General features: G+C 37.2%; 1 protein-coding gene across 1 annotated transcript; it reads left to right on the top strand.

The window, feature by feature from the left end:
• Positions 1 to 237: 237 nt before the first annotated feature.
• On the top strand, positions 238 to 7,637 carry LOC141403129 (uncharacterized). The gene is made up of 4 exons (XM_073985293.1): positions 238 to 556; positions 619 to 4,160; positions 4,219 to 7,435; positions 7,498 to 7,637. The coding sequence occupies exons 2-3, from the start codon at positions 1,335 to 1,337 to the stop codon at positions 7,042 to 7,044; spliced, it is 5,652 nt and encodes a 1,883-aa protein (XP_073841394.1). The 5' UTR covers positions 238 to 556; positions 619 to 1,334; the 3' UTR covers positions 7,045 to 7,435; positions 7,498 to 7,637.
• The last annotated feature ends 10,464 nt before the right edge of the window (positions 7,638 to 18,101 follow it).

Genomic DNA, 18,101 nt, shown 5'->3' with positions numbered 1-18,101 from the left:
CAATAAGGAGTTTGTAATTTTTACTATTATCAGAATAGCTCATTTCAAAAACGAGTTCATTTATTGCTGAGTTAATGTTATCAAAAATCGGGCCACACCCCCCCCCCCCCTGACTACGTCGGTGATGTTTTCATATTGCTAGGGCTAATAAAGGGTTTCATAATAGCAATCACGAAAACTATCAAAATACATCATGTCGCTGCCGCTCATATATTTTATTTTTGTTTACATTTTTGTTTGATCTCATTTTCACACAGCAACATATGGGTGATGGTGTGACGTCAATGACATGACCATCCATATGTTTGCATGTGTGTGTTTCTATGTTTTTGATATTATTTTGTTTTGAGTCGTTCTCCTTTGTGATCATTTGAGCCTTTTTTATATTTTTGTTTACCGCAGTCCTTTTCTCCTCATATTCTACTGCATTGATTGTCACTCAAACAGGTTTTTTGTTGGAACAAAACCGTTAGAAATTTGCAATGCAGTAGAATTTTGTGGTTTATTATTGTCGCCCTTTTTTAATAAATTTAGTTCGTGAGGGATAAAGACTGCGGTAAGTTGTGTGGCTCTGTTTAATTTTCTTTATTAGTTTTTAATTTTAGTTATTTTTATTAGAAATAAACGCTCGTTACAACTGTGCCTACCACTACCCATATACACAGCATATAAATTTATGAAGGTGTTTTATTTTGCCCATGGGTTTGTGGTTCAGTCTGGAGTAGTTAAATTCGCTATCCCTCCCAGGAGAAACTCACGTCGCAGCCAGCGACAAACTTTATTTCGCACTCTAGAGCGATAAAGAGGAAAATTTTGGACAAAATTTTATTTCGCATTCTTGTGCGAACTTTGCTGAAAATTTTGGAAAAATTTTATTTCACAATATTTGTCTGTGTGGAAAATTTTTATTTGGAGAAATTGCTGAAAAATTTTATTTGTGAAATTTCTGGAGAAATTTTGTGAATTACTGTTTTTGGAAATTTGTGTCGCCCGTCGTTAATAATTGGAGATTTGGTTGCTGTTTAATGAAATATTTGCTGTCTTCAAGAAACAAGTGTGCCATATGGCAATTTTGTGGCTCCTTTGGATTTTAAAGTTTTGTTGTGCTGAAACTAAAAATAATTGTGTGGCCCTTCTGGTATAAAATTTGCTGGATTTTTTGTGTGCTGAAAATTAAAGTTGGAGCTATTTTTGTGAAATTTGCCGCCATTTTGAAAAATTGTTGTTCGTTTGCAAGACTTTGTGTGGAAAATTTGGTGACATTTTGATTTTGGAATTTTGCTGTCATTTAAATATTTGTGAAACCTGTTGTTTAATTGTTGTGTGCTGTAAAGATGATGCCGAGATCGCCACCAAATACAACAAAAACAAATGCGAGTTGTACTAAAAGTGTTCCAGTTGGTGCCTCCACTTCAGCCGGAGGGTCAAATATGCCTACCACTGCTGGAGCTTCTAGTACAACAACAACAGGTGCTTTCACGCAACCGATTGCAGCAACAACAATGCAAAGTGTTTCCCAAGTTGAAATGGAAAGCTTGAGGAAACAAATTGACGTGTTGCAGATACAATTGCAGAATTCACAGCGTGCATTGAAAGCTGCAAGGACTTCCGCTAATGGATCAACGCCAAATTCAACACAAGTGGTTACTGGTAACATTTTGAGTGAGTATGGTGGTGATTCCAACAGTGCCCAGTCTGAAGTAGACACAAATGTTCCGAGTGTCACACCCCAATCTTATGTAACCAGTAGGCCGCTGCCGCCCCTGCAACCAGCTCCGTCGTCCGTTGCCCAACCGTCGCTGCCAACTTCTCTGCCTGCATCTCAGTCGCCCTTGGCGCAGCCGTTTAATGCAGTTCAACAGCCGCCATATTATAACAACTTTTTGATGCCGCCATTGCCAAAAAAGTTGTATGACTTGCCAAATTTTAGTGGTGTCCCTGAAGACTGGCCAATGTTCTCAACAGCGTTTGAACATTCAACGGCAGCGTACCAATATAATAATTTTGAAAATTGTTTGCGACTGCAGAAAGCGTTGAAGGGTGATGCCAGAGAATGTGTGAAGTCGTTGCTCATACATCCGGACAATGTGAACACGGTGATGGAGCAACTGAAATTTCAATATGGCCGACCTGAATTGTTAATACGAGGGCAGTTGAAGCAGGTGAGGGAAATTCCGTCCATTAGTGAAAATGCTGTGGAGAAGTTGGTGCCATTTGCAATAAAAGTACAGAATCTTGCCGCCTTTTTGGAAACAGCAAATGGTCATCAACATTTATCAAACCCTACACTAATGGATGAGTTAGTTCAAAAGTTGCCCATGAGTAAGAGGTTGGAATGGGCTCAGTACTCGTCGAATTTGGAATCGTGGCCTACAGTTTTGGATTTTAACAATTGGTTGAAAAGTGTTGCCAATTTGATCCGGAGTGTTCAGCTTACAACAACAAGTCGTCCAACAGGTGAAACCAAGAAAAAAGTGGTTCTATATGCATCTGATGAGCAAGATAAAGAAGAAGAGTGCCGAATATGCCGAGGACAACACAATTTGTTTGATTGTAAGAAATTCCATTCCATGTCAGTGCCGAATAGATGGAATGAAGTGAAGAAGTTAAGGTTATGCTTTTCTTGCCTTGGTAGTGGACATTCTACTAGAAATTGCCGTCGTAGAAAAGAATGTCAGGTGAATGGTTGCCAAAGAAAACATAACAAATTGCTGCATGATAAATCAAAAGAAGTTGGTGAAAATAATTCAAATTTAAATTGTGTTACTACTCGAGGTGATCCAGATGCAGAACCAGTGTTGAGTTGTGTTTCCAGTATTTGTGAGAAATCAAACTTGTTGTTCCGAGTGGTGCCTGTGAAACTTTATGGTCCGAACTGTGTTGTTGAAACGTTTGCCTTGTTGGATGAAGGTTCGTCGGTGACAATGATAGACAGTTCCTTGGTGAGGCAACTTGGACTTAGTGGCCGTCAAAGCAGGTTGAATTTAAGCTGGTATGGTGGTAAGTCGTCTCAAGAAAGTGCAATGGTGGTTGATCTTCATGTGAGTGGAACTTCTAAGAAGAGGAAGTATGCTTTGAAAAATGTGTATGGTGTTCCAAATTTGAAATTGCCCACTCAAAGTTTCAACATGAAGTCAAATAAGCATTATGAGGTGCCAGTGAAGCCATACAGCAACGTGACGCCTAAGATGCTCATCGGCCTTGATCATTGTCATTTGGGGTTTCCAGATGAAGTTGTGCCATTAGAAGAAGGTGGACCTTATGCAGCAAATACACCCCTAGGATGGGTAGTTTTTGGTCAGGTGTGTGGAAGAGAGCCTACATCCCACACATGTTTACTGACAGCTCAGCCAGAGCAAAATTTATATGATTTGGTGTCAAGTTACTTCGAAACGGAAAATTTTGGTGTCAAGGCCCTGCCGACGATAGAGGGTAAGGATGATGTTCGTGCAAGAAAGTTGCTCAAGGATTTTACGATAAAGGTTGCCGGAAGATTTCAATCCAGACTACTATGGCGTGATGAAAATGTAGTCCTGCCGGATAGCTATTCCATGGCCTTTAATCGACTTGTTGGAATTGAGCGGAAAATGAACAAGAATCCTGATTTTGGTGCCGACTACAAAAGAATCATTCAAGATTATGTCAACAAAGGGTATGTACGAAAGTTAACATCATCCGAAATATCTATTTGTAGTCCGAGAACTTGGTATCTGCCACATTTTGGTGTGTTGAATCCCCTGAAGCCTGGGAAACTTCGCCTCGTGTTTGATGCTGCCGCAAAAGTCGAAGGAGTTTCTCTAAATTCAAAATTATTGAAGGGTCCTCAACAATATAGACCACTGCCTGCCGTCTTGTTTAATTTTCGAATGGGGAAAGTTGCTGTTTGTGCAGATATCAAAGAGATGTTTCACCAAATTGTTATTGCCCCAGAAGATAGGTGTTCTCAAAGATTTCTTTGGCGTGAAAATGAATGTTGCCCCCCAGATGTTTATGAGATGACTGTGATGACGTTTGGAGCCGCTTGCTCGCCATGTATTGCCCAGTATGTGAAAGATACCAATGCCCTAGAATTTCGTGATCGTTACCCCAGAGCAGTGAAGGCAATTATCGATAACCATTATGTTGATGATTTTGTTGACAGCTTCGAAACATCAGAGAAGGTGGGACGAAGATATCCCAAATGAACTGTTTGACATATGGAATAGTTGGCGTGATGAGTTGAAGAATGTGGCCCAAGTGAGTGTTCCTAGATACTACTTTAGGATTGGATTGCCTGAAACAGTCGAGTTGCACATTTTCGTCGATGCCAGCGAAGACGCATTTGGTGCCGTGTCGTATTGGAGGTCTATAAAGTCAGATGGTGAGATTGAAGTCTCGTTTGGAGCCGCTTGCTCGCCATGTATTGCCCAGTATGTGAAAGATACCAATGCCCTAGAATTTCGTGATCGTTACCCCAGAGCAGTGAAGGCAATTATCGATAACCATTATGTTGATGATTTTGTTGACAGCTTCGAAACATCAGAGAAGGCCATAGATATATCGATGCAAGTGCGTTTCGTGTTGCGCAATTTCACATCGAATTCAAAAGAGGTTGTCGTGGCTCTGGAGGGTAATTTAGGAAGAAATTTCAACTTCTGTGATGATTTAGCCGATGTTCAGTTTTCCACAGAAAAGATTCTAGGCATGTATTGGAATCCTGGTGACGACGCATTTAAGTTTGAGTTGAAATTTCATCGAGTGAGACCAGACATCATCAGTGGAGAGAGGTGTCCGACTAAGAGAGAATTATTGAGTGTTGTCATGTCGGTATACGATCCCTTGGGCTTATTAAGTCACTTCATGGTAACTGCTAAATTGTTATTGAGAGAAGTCTGGAGATACGATATTCGGTGGGACGAAGATATCCCAAATGAACTGTTTGACATATGGAATAGTTGGCGTGATGAGTTGAAGAATGTGGCCCAAGTGAGTGTTCCTAGATACTACTTTAGGATTGGATTGCCTGAAACAGTCGAGTTGCACATTTTCGTCGATGCCAGCGAAGACGTATTTGGTGCCGTGTCGTATTGGAGGTCTATAAAGTCAGATGGTGAGATTGAAGTCTCGTTTATTACCTCAAAAACCAAATGTGCTCCGTTGAAATCAATGACCATTCCCAGACTTGAACTTCAAGCTGCCGTATTGGGAACTCGTTTGCTGTGCACCATCGAGAAGGAACATTCGGTCAAGGTTTCCCAACGAATTTGCTGGAGTGATTCTTCAACTGTCATCAATTGGATTAATTCTGACAACAGAAGATATAAGCCGTTTGTCGCCCATAGAATCACAGAGATTTTGGATTCCACACGTCCTACTGATTGGAAATGGTTGCCCACAAATTTGAATGTTGCCGATGAAACAACAAGAGCGAAAAGAAATATGGATTTCACCTTTAATTCTCGCTGGTACCAAGGCCCACAATTTTTGCATCAGCCGGAGAAGGATTGGCCCGAAATGATTTCAACCTACAATGATGAGCCGCCTGAAGAAGAGCTTCGTTCGAAATTTGTTTTAACGGTCAGTACAAATTTTGTTATTGATTTTAATCGTTTCTCTTCTTTTCTCAGGATAAAACGTACAATGGGTTATGTCCTGAGATTTGTCGAACGTTATTTGAAGAGAAAAATTGGAGAGGTTGAAAGTTGTCTAACAGTCGTCGAATTGAAGGACGCCGAAACTGTTCTTTGCCGCCTATCTCAACGTGAAAGTTTCGCCTTCGAATTAGATGTTTTAAAGTCTGGTGGTTCCATCCCAAAAAGCAATGAGTTGTACACCCTGTCGCCCTATATTGATGAAAATAATTTGATGCGAGTATATGGACGTATTGATGCCGCCAGTTGTTTGCCTATTGAAACCAGACGTCCCATTATACTTTCGCCAAAGCATCGCCTAGCAGAACTTATTGTTGTCCACGAGCATAAACTTATGAAGCACCAAAATTTTGAAGCCACTATTGCCGCCATAAGAAGACGTTATTGGATTCCTCGACTTCGAAAACTATTAAAAAGCTGTATCTCCAAATGCAATGTCTGCACATTACGCAGTGTCTATCCAATGCCGCCATTTATGGGTTCCCTGCCTAGCGACAGATTAACTCCGAATGTCCGTCCATTTGCCTATACCGGGTTAGATTATTTTTGGCCAATTACCATCACCATCGGTCGACGTCATGAAAAACGATGGGTGGCTCTGTTTACATGTTTGACGATCAGAGCCATACATTTGGAGATTGCCTTTGATCTGTCAACTGATGCCTGCATTTTAGCCATACGCAATTTTATAAATCGCAGAGGAACGCCCATAAGAATACGGAGTGACAATGGCAAGAATTTTGTTGGAGCAGACCAAGAAGCCAAGAGATTTGAAGAAGTTTTCGATGTGATCCGAGTGAAAGATGAGTTGTCTACAAAGGGCATTGACTGGCAGTTCAATTGCCCATATAATCCATCAGAGGGAGGAATTTGGGAACGGATGGTTCAATGTGTCAAAAAGGTATTGCGTGTAACGTTGAAGGAAGTCGCCCCCAGAGAGCACACGTTACATAGTTTTCTCGTTGAAGCCGAAAATATAGTCAATTCGCGCCCTTTAACCCATATGCCTGTTGGTCCCGATGAAGAAGAACCATTAACGCCGAATCATTTTTTGTTGGGCCATCCAAATATGCCAGAAACTCCAGCCGGAACAAATGTCGGCAAACCATCTGTGTTGAAGAAACAGTGGCGTATCTCACGACAGCTTCGTGACCACTTTTGGAAAAGGTGGATCGCCGAATATTTGCCCACACTGACGAGAAGAGCTAAATGGTGCCAGTACACAAAGCCCGTATCCCCAGGTGACTTGGTATTAATTTGTGATCCTGAAGTCTCTCGTCGTGAATGGAGAAGAGGTCGAGTGCAAGAGGTGTACAAAGGCAAAGATGGTGTAGTCCGACAAGCTGATATTGTAACATCGACTGGAGTCTTGAAGCGCCCCGTCTCTAAACTTGCCGTCTTAGATATTGAATAGTGAATCGGGTCGATTCACGGGGGCGGGGATGTCGCTGCCGCTCATATATTTTATTTTTGTTTACATTTTTGTTTGATCTCATTTTCACACAGCAACATATGGGTGATGGTGTGACGTCAATGACATGACCATCCATATGTTTGCATGTGTGTGTTTCTATGTTTTTGATATTATTTTGTTTTGAGTCGTTCTCCTTTGTGATCATTTGAGCCTTTTTTATATTTTTGTTTACCGCAGTCCTTTTCTCCTCATATTCTACTGCATTGATTGTCACTCAAACAGGTTTTTTGGTGGAACAAAACCGTTAGAAATTTGCAATGCAGTAGAATTTTGTGGTTTATTATTGTCGCCCTTTTTTAATAAATTTAGTTCGTGAGGGATAAAGACTGCGGTAAGTTGTGTGGCTCTGTTTAATTTTCTTTATTAGTTTTTAATTTTAGTTATTTTTATTAGAAATAAACGCTCGTTACAACTGTGCCTACCACTACCCATATACACAGCATATAAATTTATGAAGGTGTTTTATTTTGCCCATGGGTTTGTGGTTCAGTCTGGAGTAGTTAAATTCGCTATCCCTCCCAGGAGAAACTCACGTCGCAGCCAGCGACACATCACAATAAACCAAATCCTAATCCTTGTAAAAATGTTGAACATTTGGTAAAAATCATTTAATTTTCATTTGTTTTTCATTTGGAAAGTTTAAAGTTGAACAAAAGTTTAAAAATCATATCAGTCATACGAACTTAATCAGTGTGGTGGCCGGTTACATGACAGAAGCATGAACATGAGTAAGAAACTTCAGATATAATCAAAATTGCATACACATGTTCCCACAATATGCAAGAAGAGACAAGGGACACTTTTCTCATATCAATGAATGCACTCCGATTCATTGGACACCACGAGTAGAAAAGTTTTACATGGCTGCAATACTCAGGAAATGTGGACTGAGGGGATTTGTCACAGCCGAAATTTTTTTATGTTCTAATCAGGAAGAAGACTTTCTGTGTCCAAGCCGGATGTTTTAATTTTTAAACAAGTAAAAAAGTATCAGTCGGCTTTGCCGACAGAGGTATACCCTCAGCCTGTATATATTGAAGGAAGGAGTGGACCGATATGGCTTATATTCAAACGTAAACTATGTTTGGACAAAATATAACTAGGCCAAATTTTGGACCGAATCGGCAGAGTTATCATGCGCTCCAACCACCTCACACGGTGTCATAGGGTTTTTTCGCAACTTTGAGGCTATTTTCTGAGGAATTATGGACTTGCCCCTAATGACACTGGTACCGTCGTATGGAGGGCAGTGAATACAAGTTGCTAAAACAAAAATCAGAGCGATTCGAGATATGGCACTAAACTCAACTTTTCCGAACTTTTGTGGGGGAGGTACCGGAAGGAGTGGACCGATATAGCCCATCTTCTAACTTAAACTAAGTTTGGGCAAAATATTACGAAAGCCGAAATTTGAACCGAATCGGTTCATCCGTTCTAGAGTTATCGTGCGCTCCAGCCAGCCAGATAGACCGACAGACGGACAGACATTGCTCAATTGACTCCAAATTGTCTGAAACACATTTCGTCCAAACATACTTGTGGTCTAAAACCATTATTTCGATGAGGCACATTTTGCCCGTATGAAAGTGTATATACCCTCGTTACCATAAATGCTGAGGGTATAAAAAATTATGAAAATGTTTGATGTTTTGCATTCAATTCATCAAATGAAGACCATGTGAAAAGCAATACACAATACATCAAAAAATGCACTCCGAAGACCTGTGAAAACGATGTTCATGGCCTCTAGCGAACACTAATAGTTTTGAAACATTTTCCTTTTGTTTGGGACCGCTGTTCACTTCTTCATATGCATTAGAGTTACTAGAGGTTTCCAACTCCTGCTTCGATTCGAATTAAATATTTTGTTGGCCATTGGGTTGTTGTTGTAGCAACGTAAATATGTTTGTTCGTGTATTATTTCAGTTATCAGCTTCTTCTGTATCCAGACTCAAACATTCTGCAACTTGGACTGGTTGCGTCCATAAAGAATCAGGAGACAGGCGAGTGCGGTTAGTTGGACAGCTAAACAAATGCAGCGTGTCGTTGGCGTTCTTTCCCTGCGATGAATATGGGTGGTCTCTACATTCATATTGAATGTCTGTTCTGCCTGCGTGACTGCATCAGCCATGAAAATGCCACTGAACCAGTGAAGAAGAACCAAGACAAAAACATTGTTGTGGGACCGACGGTGGTTCCTTCCATTACTTCGTAGTCACGTATTTCGACGCATTTCTTCCGAGCAATCTGCTTAGAACCATCAATTTCAATTGATCATCAATGTAGGCCACGGAGTTAAAGTTGTGGATATAGCCATATGGGAATTGTAGAGATGTTGAATCAAGGCAGACACATTGAGCGCAACTATTTCCAAAATATTGTTGTTACAACTTTTTCATTTTTTTCGCTTTTATTATTTTTTCACTTTCATTCTTTTTATTTTTTCGCTTTCATTTTTGTTTTTTCTTTTCCACGCTAAAAAAACAAGTGAAAACAAAAACAAACAAACAATAAACAAGTTTGACAAAACATTTGTCATCAAAACAATTTTGACGTTTTAAGCCATGGCTGCCATGGCTGCAGGGTTGTATTTTTTGGCGATTCTCATACCTGGCCTACCTAAGAATTATTGTACCATGCATCAGCCCATCTGAACGAATTTGAAACGTCAAACGAATTTTTTTAAATTGAATTCGTCTCAAAATACATACGTCAAATTACAAATTTATTGTTTAATACTGAAAATGTTAGCACATTATGCTACTAATGCTAACTAAAGAGCAAATAAAGAATTATTAGGTGTGTACGATAACCCAATAATTTGTACAAATTCGTACAAATTTTTGCTGAATGCTGTTCGATAACAAAATTATCCAGCAAAAGAGAGCGAGTTTGGAGAGATTTTTGGAGAGTTTTGTGACTGAGAACTTGCAAATTTTTGCTGGGAAAATTTGTCCCGCAAAAATTTGCAAGTCTGATCAGCTGACTTTTAATCACATGTTCAATGTAAACAAATCGAAATGTTAACATTTTCGACCAAGAAAATTTCACGATTGCACATTTTTTTAGATTCTAAAGCGTTGTGGATAGGATTAAGCATTAAATAAGTAAAGTGCAATTTTAAAATTTATGTTTTTGTTCCGTTTGGTTTAAAATATCAAAAGAAACAAAAAAAAATTTCATACATTTTCGGAAACAGCTGACTTTCTTGCAAGTTTTTGCAAAATGCTGTTCGATAACTTTCTGCAATTTTTCTTGCTTGAGAGAGTAAAATTCACTGAGAGAGGTTGCTGGAACTGACTGAGTAATTATTGCTGGGAAAGTTATCGTACACACCTATTTTATCGCAGTTTGCTCATCTAAAATAAATAAACGAATTATTTTATCGTTTAGACTTCATAAATATTAGTCTTGGTTGATTAAAATCAACTTTGTACATCAAAACAAATTTAATTTTTCCGCCTTGTTTACAAGTTTTTACATTTTAAATTATTTTTAGTGTAGAAATTCACCGATGCAGCTACCTTGTTTCTTGTGGCAGCTTGCAACTTTTTGTATTTTCTAGCAACATGTTGCAAAAAACCAGCGTACGTAAAAATACTTTAAATAACATTTCCAATCGTTTCGTTTCGTATTTTCCATAGGAACAATACAAAACGAAACATAACCCACGTTGGCCGAGCTCGCTGTTTAGTTTTGTTTTGTTTACATTCGTGAGTACGAACAAAACGAAAAGCGAAAAGTACTCAACTCCACAAGAGCAGATAGAAAACGGAAAAGTACTAAACACATGTGAATAAATCAAAAACGTTTGGTGGTTGATAAAATTCACTGTGTTCACTGTGGTATGCTGATGCTAACTTATAGGGTTGTTAAGCAATCACATGTGTGTGTGTGTCTGAGTGTGCCATTGACAATACGCACGGCAAACGTTTCCCAAAAATACTTGTCGTTTCGGTGGTGAATGAAACAACTCGGCAAAGCATAGCCGAAGTTACATTACAGCAATCGTACAGTTTCCATCTTTTTACGTTGAAAAGTTTGTGTTTTTGTTTTGGTTGTGAGAATGAAACGATACGGAGAAGCTGAAAAGTTTGTGGCTTTGTGTGATAGGTACGGGAATCGTTTTGTTTGTTTCCGTTCATTGCAAAAAACAGAGTTGTATACGAGGATTTATGCCAGATTTAAAACAAATCCACTCAATAGGAGGATTTATTTTTGTATGGGAAATCTGGTAAATTTTGGCTGGATTTAGCAAATAAAACCTGATAATGGGCTAAATCCGGCTAATGGTGTCATATCTAAATGGCATATTAGAATAGCCATAAATTCTCGACTGGATTTAATAAATCCAGTACAAATCTCATTGCATTTAGAGACACATTTTGGAGGATTTAAATGGCAGTCAGCTGTTTTTTGTTCATAGCACAATTACCAAGGTAGATGCATCAGCCCATCTGATCGAATTTGAAACGTCAAAAGAATTTTTTGTAAATTGAATTCGTCTCAAGAAACATACGTCAAATTACAAATTTATTGCTTAATACTGAAAATGCATGGTACAATCATTACAAGGTAGGACACAGCAATCATATGATTACAATTTTGTCCTGAGGTCCTCCTATTGTGTCAAAACTGTTTTGGCAAATGACAAAATAAATTGATTGAATATAAAATAATAAAATCAAAATATAAATAAAATCAGAAGACAAACAAACTTGATTTCAACATTAGCGAGGAATCCTTTTAAGCAATTGTGGCAGATGTTTGAATCTGGTGCTGTTATCTATCGTGTGTTTTGTCGATGCGAAGTCTATCAGCCTAATCCGTAGTCAGATGCATCATTGTGAGGAAGTGAATTTCCGCATTATTGGGTCGAAAATATTCGACTTTTAAATTTTGGCAATAAAATATCATAGCATAATGTAACTCTCATATGCAGGATGCCGGTATTAGGTCGTAAAATATATCGTTGGTCCATTCGTCCATGTCATTAGTGAGAGCTTTCGAATTTCAAATAATATTCATTATGAAGGGATTAGGGTCCACTTGAGATGGAAGAGGCACCATGATAAGTCATGGGCATAATCATGTTAAAGCCGGTTACAACCGTTGCTTTTAACTTTCTCCCCTACGTCACCCTCACTATACAAACGCGTTTTTAACCTCTAGAAACACTAATGCCACCTTCAATATTCCTCAAAGCGATGCGTCGTGTTATATGGCGGATATACAAAAACGTGGACTAATATAGCCAATTTTCAATACAAACATAAGGTCTGTTCCAGTACTGCAAGAATCTACTAATTTTTACTATTTTTTCCGATAACATAAAGGAAAAAATGTTATCGTAGTAAAAAATAGTAGCTTCTTGCAGGTTTTGGAACAGAGCAAATATAAAGCATTTGACCAACATTTTATCCACAACTTCAATCCGTTCGGACACTAGAGTGATCTCCACAGACAGACGGAAGGACATGGCTATAAATATGTTTATTTCATGTTTGAGCGTCAATAAATGAACAAATAAATTATATTTAAAATTAAATGTAAACAAAACAAACTCTGACATTATTTCCAATAAACAAAACTTGTTGCTTTTGTTATAAGTAATTTTGAAGATATAAGCAAACTGGCTTCAGAGTTGTTTTTTAAAAATTTAATCAACCTGCCCAACCTTCTAATAATTTAACCATGCTGAAAATGTTAGCACATTATGCTACTAATGCTAACTAAAGAGCAAATAAAGAATTATTTTATTGCAGTTTGCACATCTAAAATAAATAAACTAATTATTTTATCGTTTAGACATCGTATATATTAGTCTTGGTAGATTAAAATCAACTTTGTACATCAAAACAAAATTAATTTTTCCGCCTTGTTTACAAGTTTTTACATTTTAAATTATTTTTAGTGTAGAAATTCACCGATGCATCTACCTTGTTTCTTGTGCCAACTTGCAACTTTTTGTATTTTCTAGCAACATGTTGCAAAAAACAGAGTTGTATACGAGGATTTATGCCAGATTTAAAACAAATCCACTTAATAGGAGGATTTATTTTTGTTTGGGAAATCTGGTAGATTTTGGTTGGTTTTAGCAAATAAAACCTGATAACGTGCTAAATCCGGCTAATGAAGTCATATCTAAATGGGCTATTATTGTCTATGGCCCATTATTACATCCTTTCTCCGGTATCGGACAGATAACCCGATTTTTGTTCTTACATGTTTCCTTTAATAATAAGTGTCATATAAAGTAAAAGGAACTTTGTGTTCCTTTTAAAATTTAAACTGCGCCCGAGAGTATGCTGCACCAAAAGCAAGAACAAATTGTCAGCAAATTCAAATCAACCAATCAGATTTGAATAAATTTTAAGTATACAGACTTTTTTTGCTTGATATTGCCATATTTTTACAAAATTTAACATTTATATTAAATGTAAGATGTAATAACAAATCCCTGGTGATGCGAACTTTAATCTTTAATTTTCTTAAAGTAAGGTAAGATAATGGTCAAATACAAATATTTGGGAAGGAATTATATTATATTTTATATTTCTAAAAAAAATTGGTTGCCGACGGCGTTATCAAACGCTTTATGTGTGTTAAAGTTCATTTATACTATGTTTACATTTACGAAATCCACTCGATTTCAACTGTCAATTCCATTGCTCAAACGTCAAATGAAATCGAATTGAGATGAGTTTTCATTGACGTATATACAAAGGAATTGACAGTTGAAATCGAGTGGATTTCGTAAATGTAAACATAGTATTAGACTACGCTGGATTTAGCAATTATCTGGCTTTATTTGACATATGTTGTATGAAAATGACATCTTAAATCCACTGGATTTGCTAAATCCAGCATAGTCTAATCAGGCGATCTTGCATTATTCGTTCACTTATGGGGTTTCTACACGGTATGTTTTTTACATACTCATGCATAGCAACTGTCACTTTTTTTCGTCCATATGTAATTCCTTCTGCACGGCAAAATTTTATTTTTTTCATTCGTTTTCTGTTGTTTTCTTTATTTATATCGCGTACAAACAACACAGCTGCTTACCATTGGTTTTACAGACGAGAATAGAGCGCGTTCTATTCGAAAAATATACATATGTATGCACATAACACTTTGATGCATTGAAATTTCTGTATGGTTCACACTATGTGTACAAAATTCAGATTTGTAAAAAGTAACAGTTGGTATGCACAAATATGTAAAAAACATACCGTGTAGAACACACTTTAAGGCATAATTGTTTCTGGCACCACGACCCTCAAGAACATCGTTTTTTTTTTGGCGAATGTCGGCCTGGTTTGAACTCATTAAACCAGATTTTTAATAGCTCTATAGGATGGTCTTTTGCCGTGATTATCCACGTCGAAAGTTGTGAAAAATTATCGGACGAAAATGTTCACAAGTAAATTCCATTTTTTTATTTGCAAAGTGATTTTTTCAATTCACTGTAAACAGCAAACTGTCCTGAGTACGCTTACCCTGCGTTTACAAATGACAGGACAGTTGACTTCATGTATTGATTGTTAAAGTTCCACAACTTGCCTGTGTGACGTAGGCGTCCAGACAACTGCGAAAACAGTTGTAAAATTATGAATGAAAATCACCGATTTCTTTTTGTTTTCCGTTCTCATATTTTGTTTTGAACATATTCTTTTGTTTTCAGCACATTTGAATTATCATCTCACTTCTTTTTCACAAAAATGTCAAAAATTTGTCAACCCGGCTGTCTGTGAAAAACTGATGGACAGCTGAGAGACAAACGATAAATGTATGCATGTGTTAGTAAATCAGAGTTGTATTTGAAGACAAACTGTCTGGTGTAAACGCCTAGGTAGGCTAAAAACTGTCAAACTTTCCAAAAATTTTCAAATGACGACTGGCGACACTGCGTGTTGCTTAGGGCAGAAGGTTTTCTTGTGCCCCTGTAATTTACGCAAATATATTTGGCCAGTTCCCATACTTTATAAAGTGGTAAAGTAGAGTAAAATCATTTCTTGCTTCCAATTCAAGTATTATATATTGCCGCCGCAGGACTCTTTATTACTTTTTTCTTATTTTTTCCAATAGCTGGTTTACATTACAAAATCGAGTCGATTTCAAACTGTCAATTCCTTTGCTCAAACGTCAAATGAAATCGAAATGATTTCATTTGACGTATACGCAAAGGAATTGACAGTTTGAAATCGACTCGATTTCGTAATGTAAACCAGCTCCAATATTCACTTAGCCGGGGGCCGTATATCAACATTATTGAATTCATTTTTTTAAATGGCCTTCTGCCATGGAATCTAAATTTCAATTGTAATCTCACAATACATGTATAATTGGCCTTGTAGGCTTTCTTTGTATTGATATCGAATAAATAAATAAATAAAATCATAAAATTGCTGTAGTGGGGAATTCGATTTAAGAACACCTAATTTCATGAAATTTTTTAATGAAATTCACGCTAGTGTGGATCGGGACTAATTCAGTAGTAACACGCGCAAAATTTGCGGTCAAGAAAATAGAGTTGTGGGGTGAGAGCGGGGAGGAAAAGGTAGAGAGGGGCTCTTTCCTCTCCGCTCTCTCCCAAAAACTCAATTTTCTTTACCGCAAATTTTGCCCGTGTGACTACTGAACAAAGAGCGATACCACATCAAAAGAAACTAATGCTAGGTTTACATTTACGAAATTCACTCGATTTCAACAGTCAATTCCATTACCCAAACGTCAAATGAAATCTCATGTGAAGTCCATTGGTAGAGTTTTTTATATAGTAGTCTGTTGAAATTAACAGCATGTTTCTGTATGTCGAAAGAAGAATGAATCACGCCCAAAACTTAGCTTTCGAAATAATTTTACCTTTGCTTTTGCTTCAAAACAAAAAACAAATTTGAAATCCACACAAGAGTTTGGATGTGTTTCATTCGCACACATTCTTCTTTCGACATACAGAAACAAGCAGCTAGTTCTGTAATATTTCTCCAATGAACTTATAGTACGTTTATATAACCGGATTTAACAAACCCACTGGGTTTCAAATGGCAATTCCTTTGCGTATACGTCAAATAAATCCTAATTAAGAAGGTTAATCCTGCAAAAGGCTATATATAAGGCTATAAACATGGCCTTAGACAGGTTGTAACATGGTACCTTTATAGAGAAACCTTTTATGCTTGGTTTATATATATATATATGTCCTTTATTTAGATCGGTATATCTTACATAAAAAAATTGCATTAATTACATAAAAAACAGACGTAAAAAGTTCAGGTAGAACATAGGGCATCATTTATGCTTGGTTTACATTTGCGAAATCCACTAGATTTCAACTGTCAATTCCTTTGCTTATACGTCAAATGAAAACTCATCTAGAATTCATTGTATTTCATTTGCAGTTTAAGCAATGTAAACCAAGCATTAGTTTAGCTTTAAAGGTGAGAACACAATGGATTTTTGTTGCTTATTTTTCCCGCCTGGCTGCAAAACGAAAAAGTGAAATTGTACTTTTTAAATACGACAGACCACAACGAAGTGAGGCTTCAGGCCACAAAGTTGAAAATTGTTGAACTTTGGAATTCTTTCTTCGGCTTGATTTTTGACGTTTCGTTTTGATATTTTGTTTTGTCATTTCATATGACATAAAAACATAAACAAAACAACTTTAGGCGGTGATTGCCTGTTAATAGTTTGGATTATATTCTTCCAATTCATAAAATTCCAATTTATTTAATAAACTAATTAACAATTTAATTAATAACCCTGCGTTTACATATGACAGGACAGTTGAGTACATTCATTGATTGTCAAAAACCCAAAACTTGCCTGTATGACGTAGGCGTCCAGACAACTGCAAAAACAGTTGTAAAATTGTGAATGAAAATCGTCGATTTCTTTTTGTTTTTCGTTCACATATTTTGTTTTTGTTCATTTCAATTATTATCTCACACATTTTTACAAAAAATGTCAAAAATTTGTTAACCTTGCTGTCTGTGAAAAAATGATGGACAGCTGGGAGACAACCGACAAATGTATGTACGTGTTAGTAAATCAGAGTTGTATTTGAAGACAGTCTGTCTTGTGTAAACGCCTAGTAAAGAAAAAATGAATGAACGGTCTGAAGAAAAGTTAATAAATAGCATTCAACAATTCGAATGCATATATAATAAAGCAAGCCCGAAACAGAATTGTGAAGGAAAAGGCGTGGAACCATATTGCAGAGTCTTCGGGAAAAACTGGTAAGTACCACAAAACATATATGAAGTGTAAATAAACATGCAATCTTTTACAGTAAAGCAATGCCAAGGGCGATGGAAGAGTCTCAGAGAAAGATATGTGAAAGAAAATATAAAGATGGCTTCAGGTAGTGCTGCAACTGAGTACACTCATCAATTGAAATTTTATAAGTTTTTTACGGGACTACGTTGAGGCGAAACCGTAAGTAAATTTTCCGTACATTATTGCTTTTATAGGCTAAATATACGAAATATATTCCATATGGCCACGCTTTCCTTGCACGAAGTAGATTCTGCTCTGAGGTTTGAGTTAATTTGTTACTCCAGTAGTGGGATTCTCTAACACATTTTTTGAGTTACCGACAAAAATCGATAAAATTAAAACGCAAAATTATGAGTGAAAAATTCAAATTAAAGTTGACAACACTCTTGCTATCGGTAGAACTTTACGACTACTAATTATTCGTCACTAACTTACCGACAAACATCGTTATTTACCGATATTATAAGCATTTTAATTTTACCGACATTTGTCGGTAACTCAAAATATGAGTTAGAGAATCCCACTACAGGTTCATTTAGTATCGAGGTGAATCAAATGTGAGTTTGCAGAATAACAAACACTAAATTGTTAAGTTGGCAATCCCCTGGCTGAAGATTTCTTTGAGTAAATCCGGCACACAGAAGCGGACCCTTTGTATTGGGAAGTGAGGTTCTTCCATCTGAGGAATATGAAAATATTTGCCGCTAAATGCA

This window comes from Musca autumnalis, unplaced genomic scaffold (genome assembly GCF_047663935.1).
Source record: "Musca autumnalis isolate F117 unplaced genomic scaffold, ASM4766393v1 scaffold_4, whole genome shotgun sequence".
NCBI classification, from domain to species: Eukaryota; Metazoa; Arthropoda; class Insecta; order Diptera; family Muscidae; genus Musca; species Musca autumnalis.
This window is presented reverse-complemented; position numbering and strand designations above follow the sequence as displayed.

What these genes read in the sequence shown, in the direction of transcription:
- LOC141403129 (XM_073985293.1), top strand. Translation starts at nt 1,335, where the DNA reads ATGATGCCGAGATCGCCACCAAATACAACAAAAACAAATGCGAGTTGT. An exon ending in GCTTCGAAACATCAGAGAAG is followed by an intron (nt 4,161 to 4,218) that starts GTGGGACGAAGA and finishes TGGCGTGATGAG; the next exon opens with TTGAAGAATGTGGCCCAAGT.